This window comes from Nelusetta ayraudi, unplaced genomic scaffold, assembly GCF_046127955.1.
Source record: "Nelusetta ayraudi isolate G7.1 ecotype Tasmania unplaced genomic scaffold, CSIRO-AGI_Nayr_v1 ptg000003l, whole genome shotgun sequence".
NCBI classification, from domain to species: Eukaryota; Metazoa; Chordata; class Actinopteri; order Tetraodontiformes; family Monacanthidae; genus Nelusetta; species Nelusetta ayraudi.
Window position 1 is genome coordinate 3,236,420 of NW_027466053.1, and position 6,081 is coordinate 3,242,500.

Here is a 6,081-nt window from a genome sequence, read left to right on the forward strand (position 1 = left end):
GGGGTCAGAAAGGAATCGATTATCGGCGATTATAATCCTGAAACAACAATCGATTCGGATGAAACACACATTCTAAATGTTTCTGGCGCCGTTTGGAGGCTGTTTAAGGATCGATCTGAGGCCAATATTTTCTTAATTCACACTCGTTGGCGTTGGTTCAGCGTGTCTGCGTGTGTGCGTGTGTGTGTGTGTGTGTGTGTGTGTGTGTGTGTGTGTGTGTGTGTGTGTGTGTGGCAGTGCTTTGGTTGTACTTCAGGTTATGTCACAATGAATGTATCTTTTTTGAACGTTACATTTCTGATTTAAAAAAGGAAATAATAATAAAATGAAATAATCTCCAAACCTGCATGTATCTGTATCTCAATAAATCGCTGCTGGAAAATCAACCTGTTCTGTGTCCGGTATCTGCACACCACGCGATCACAAAACGACAATTGTATGCACCTCTCAAGTGTAAATTGACTAAGTAATTAAACTAGTCCATATGACAGACGCTGCATTGTGACACACGTATTATTATTATTATTATTATTATTATTATTATTATTATTATTATTATTATTATTATTATTATTGTAAACGTGGCTAATTGTTGTGTTTCTTATTCATTTATCGACTCCAAGAAGACCAGGAAGTCTCTCCCTGGAATCTGTAATGAGGCGCGTGTGGCTTCATCTATGGCATTTCGCTTCATCCACAGCACGAACAAGTGTGCACGTACACGCGCAGATTGACTGTCAGATGCGAGGAGGGGTTTTGGGGTGTTTGTTGGTTGACAGGTGCAGGGTGAGTTTCCGTCTCTCCTCGGACGGAGGAGGACGAAGCTGCTGCACCCAAACAACACTACATTTAATTTCAGTTTTGTTGAATTCCTTCAGAAATATATATACATATATATATATATAAAATCTTGTTTAATTATCTTCACAAATTGCGTCCTATTCCGTGTGGGCGGAGCCATATCCGTCCCCCAATATCCTTAGTCTTCTCCAAGCGAGTGGTCATCTCTGAGGTCACAGCAATAACCCCTGACCCTTGACCCCGCCTCCAGCCCCCCCCCCCCCCCCCCCAAACCCTGTAGCTGTTTGTTTGTTTTTTTCCACCATTCAGTGCAGCACGATTTTGGTGCATCTCTGTGATTAGTATTTGTTTTTTGTTTGTTTGTTTGTTTGTTTGTGTGTTTGTTTTATAAAAAACAAACACACAAACAAACAAACAAAAAAAAAACACTAATCCAGGACGGCCTCAGATTAAACCCTCCAGCCCCCGTGTTGAGGGTAAATCACGGTCAGACGGAGTCCTCCTGGGGGCGCCGATCATGAAATCACACTTTTTTTTTTTTTTTTTTTCAATGCTAAACCACTGTGCGGCGACCAGGGCCCGGTCCCAGCCCTGCTTCCAGGAACCTTAATTCCAGCTGCCGGAGGTGAACTTTCACCCCGGACTTCCAAAACGGAGCCTTTTTTTATCTATATTTTCGCTCTAAAGCCGTTGACCGTTTTCTTTTCTTTCTTTTCCCTTCTCTTACCTCCAGCTCTCCTCTCTTCCACGCATGCACCCCATCCCTGCTTTAGCTGGCTGGCTGGCTGGCTGGCTGCGCGCAGGGCGGATCGATAGGGCAGCATCTGCTCCGGGAAGCCGGCGGTCCCACACCGCGCAGGGCTGCGCTCTTTTTTTTTTTTTCTTCCAAACGCCAGAACTGCTCATCTCTGAAAATTAAACTGACAGACAGATATGATTAGTATGCGCACTCTGCTTCCCCGCCTGGCTCTATCTGTCTGTCTGCGCGCCACCCTCGCGTGCGCGCAACACTTAAACACACACACACACACACACACACACACACACACACACACACACACACACACACTACGCTGCGTGCCGTGCAAACCGTGCCTTTCCTTATTATTATTATTATTTTTTATTTCCAATTGCACCGCACAGTCCACGCACAAATTAGATTTAATCCGTATTGCGTTTGTGGGTTTTGCAACGTGCACGTGCCACGCCTGTGGCGCGCAGCAGCAGCAGCAGCAGCCGGTCGAGGGTCTGTTGGAGGGGAAAAAAGAGAGAGAGAGAGAGAGAGAGAAAAAAAAAAGGGTCGCATTGATCCGGTGCAGCGACTTTTCCAGACTGGAGTGTCGCCGCTGCTGAGAGCTGAGAGCTGATTAAGAGCTCGGTTAAACCACTTGAGTGCGTTTTATTTCTAGAAAGGGTTTGCACAAGAGGAAGTGAAAAGAGAAAATAAATCCAACGTAAACACCTTGAAAACCCTCCCGGATTGTTTCGAGGCTGAATAGGGAGGAGGAAAGAATAGAAAAACAGGCCCGATGGCGTGACGGAGGGTTCGTGTTAATTTTTTTTTTCAATGAATAAACTGAGTCAATAAGTCAGTGACAAGATTTGTATACAGTGCATAATGGATTTTTTTTTTTTTTTTTTTTTTACTTTTAATTTATCATTTTTTTAAAAGGGCTATTGTGTGAGATTCATTCATTTATTTTAATGTGAAAAAGAAAACAATCCCACAGCACTGAACAGATCTGGGCTGCTGGGAAGCGTTGTCTCAAAATGAAGACAACAACGGAACACAACTGCCATCCATTTGTTGTGAATTTTGTCTGACTGAAAAAAAAAAATTCTCATTTCCATTTTTCAACCCCACGATAAGCTTGAGAAAATCAGCTTCATCCAATCAGCTGAAGGAGGATTTAACCTGTGGGGTTACGTGACAGGACCCCCCCCCCCTCCCTCCCCCTCCCCAACACCCCCCCCCCCCACTCCCTCCCACTCCCCGTCACCCCTCACCCATCCCCTCCCCCAACCCATTCATCCATCCTGCCCCCACCAAGGAGAGAAAGGGTTAATTGGAGTAGGAATTTCATCGCACATCTGTCAGATTTTACGGCCGTGACGCACCGAGAGCAGGGAGTCGATGTGAGCGGTAGAAGGGGGCGAGGTGGGGGGAGGGGGGGGGTGATAAGGGAGGAGGGGGAGGAGACGAGGAGAAGGAGGAGGAGAGCAAGGAGAAAGAGTTGGTGCCGAGATCGATGAAGTGGCAGCCAGAGAGAGGAGGAGGCGGCGGTGGAGGAGAAGGTGGAGGAAAATCTCACGAGATAATGAAAGAAGAAGAAACAGAGCGGAGCTGCTAGTGTGGAGCCGAAACAGGAGGAAGTGGGGGGGGAAAGAGAAGGAAGAGGCGCATCCGAGGCTGCAGCCGCAGACTTTTTAGTTTCCCGACACCTGGAGGAGGGAGAAAACACGGCGCACCGAGGAGAGATTAAACCGCAGACCTGTGTGCGTGCATGTGCGTTTCCTGCACGCGTTCTGATTTACGCTGCACACCCCCCCTCCCTCCCTTCCCCCCTCCCCACACACACACACACACACACACACACACACACACCACCACTGCCACCCCCGGGGTTGTGTGAATCTGCAGGGCGACACAGACGGAGGAGACATGCACAGGACGGAGAGCATTCGCGGACGCGCTCTGAGGAGTGGAGACTAGCGGCGCTGTGATCGAGGTAGGATCGCCGAGCTTCCGGTGCGCCTCCGCTCATGGGAGGATTTTTTTTTTTTTTTTTTTTTTTTTTTTTTATCATAATTGTTGTTATTATTTTGGGGTTGTGCGCCGTCCGAACGTGATGCAAACGTGCGAAGCAAAACGCGCCTCGCGACGCCTCGTAACTTTGCGCGAGAGAGAAAAAAATATAAAAGAGAGAAAGAAAATGTAACGCCGCGACGAGAACGAGCTAAAATCAAAACAAAACCAAAAAAATCCCACGCAACAAAAGCAGCCGCGTCTCGGCTCTTTTTTTTTTTTTTTTTAACGCATCTTTCACGGAGATGAAATTCGATATTTCTAAATACCCCCCCCCCCCCCCACCCCCTAACCCATCACTGCTGAAACCTACATTGTGTTCGAGGCGTCTCTCTCCTTTTTTTTTTTATTTTTTTCTCTTCTTGCTCCTCTTGTCGTTTAAAATCCAACGGCGCCTCTTGTCTCTGTCTTCCAGGCAGCACAGGAGGAGGAGGAGGAGGACGGAAGACCGGCAGCAGAACCAAAGACCCGGCACACAATCCCACAACAACCACCCCCCCTCCCCCACCCCCTTCCGCTCCCGGCAGCGCGCTGGAGCTCCTCATGCCGCCGCCTCTCGCCGCTTCTCTGGGACTTTGAGGCCACTTCCGAGGCACTACTTAACGCTATCAGATCATTAATTAGACGGGGGCCCATAAGTCCCAGGAATCAATTAATTCGCCAATCAATAAATCCATACAGTCTGGTGTAACAGGAGAGGCTTGTGGACTGTGAGCCCTCAGCTCTCGGACCACAACAACAACAACAACCAGGAAGAGGAAGACGAGGAAGAGGAGGAAGAGGAAGCAGGGCAGCGACTGTCGCTGGTGGGCCGGAGCTGAAGATGGACGGCAGCCTGGAGGAGATGACCCTCCACGGCCATGGCCAGCTGGGCCACCTGGGGCAGGACGGGCGGGCGATGCTGTCGGCCGCCTTCCCCCGGCTCCCGCTGGGGGGGCCCGGCATGTCCCTGGAGGCCCCCGAGGCCCGGCCGCCACCACCCCCGGCGGCGCCGGGCTTCGACCACTCCATGTCGGCGCTGGGCTACGGCGGTGACTCGCCCTCGGCCTCGGGCAGCACCTACACCACGCTGACGCCTCTGCAGCCCTTCGACGACAAATTCCACCAGCACCACCACCACCACCACCCCTGCCTGCCCGTCAGCAACGTCATCGGCAGCTTCACCCTCATGCGGGACGACCGGCCGCACCTGGCCGCCAACTTCTACAACCCCTACGGCAAGGAGCTGGCCATGTCGCAGGGCCTGTCGCCGCCGCCGCCGCCGCCACCCCCACCGCCACCCCAGCCCTCCACCACCGCCCCCCCGGGCCTGCCCCCCTCCATGCACGGCTACGGCAGCCCTGGCACGGGCGGAGGGGGCCAGATGCTGCATGCCGGCTACGACGTCCACGGCGGGAGCCTCTTCTGTCGGACGTCGGATTTCGGGCGGGAGATGTCGCCGCCAGGTCTGGGCGGAGGAGGAGGCGGGGGAGGGGGAGGAGTCTCGGCAGCGGCGGCGGTGGGCGAGCTGTCCATGGGTCACCAGCTCAACAACACGGCCCACCACCACCACCATCACCACCACCACCACCCCCACTTCTACAGCCAGCACTACCAGCCCCACCACCACCCAGGCCAGCAGGCCTCCAAGATGGCCGACCACCTCCACCACCCTTCCTCCTCCTCGCCCGGCTCCTCCTCCTCCTCCTCCTCTTCCTCCTCCCCTTCCTCCTTACCCGGTGAGGGGAAACTCCCAGGTGTTGGCGTTGGTGGCGGTGGCGAGGAGATCAACACGCGGGACGTGGCCCAGCGGATCATCACGGAGCTGAAGAGGTACAGCATCCCACAGGCCATCTTCGCCGAGCGTGTCCTGTGCCGCTCGCAGGGAACCTTGTCCGACCTGCTGAGGAACCCCAAGCCCTGGGGGAAGCTCAAGTCGGGCCGCGAGACCTTCAAGAGGATGTCCCGCTGGCTGCAGGAGCCCGAGTTCCAGAGGATGGCCTCGCTGCGACTGGAGGGTGAGCGAGATTCACACATGCAAGCCCGCGCACGTACGTACGCACGTACGCACGCACACACACACACACACACACACACACACACACACACACACACACACACACACACACACTTTTCCCTCCAGTCCTTCTCAGCGCCTTCCAAAATAAAATAACTCCTCTCCGGCCATCAGTATGCAGCTCAGGTGTAGATGTGAGGAAAAAGGGAAGAAGAATCTCACCAATGTTTCCCTCCTCCCCCCACCTCGTCTACAACCCCCCCCCCCCCACCCACCTACTCCCCCAATCTCCTCTACCAACACCTCCGCTCCCTCGTCCTTCTCCACCCTCCTCCACCCCCCCCCCACTCCCTCTCCTCCCCATTGTCTGCTTGGAGACGGAGAACCTGGGCGCCACGGCGAGGACAGTTTGAGGCAGCAGCAGGAGGAGGAAGTGGAGGGTAGACGGGGGGAGGAGGAGGTGGAGGCCGCCATATGT

The 6,081-nt window shown here is 53.2% G+C and overlaps 1 protein-coding gene across 1 annotated transcript in view; it reads left to right on the forward strand.

Moving 5' to 3' along the window:
• Positions 1-3,364: 3,364 nt before the first annotated feature.
• The window catches only part of onecutl (one cut domain, family member, like), a 9,962-nt gene continuing 7,245 nt past the window's right edge, over positions 3,365-6,081 (forward strand). The window contains exons 1-2 of the mRNA XM_076029167.1: positions 3,365-3,530; positions 4,023-5,604. Of these exons, the coding sequence (XP_075885282.1) occupies positions 4,431-5,604 (1,174 nt within the window). The 5' untranslated portion in view covers positions 3,365-3,530; positions 4,023-4,430. The remainder of the gene's footprint in view (positions 3,531-4,022; positions 5,605-6,081) is intronic.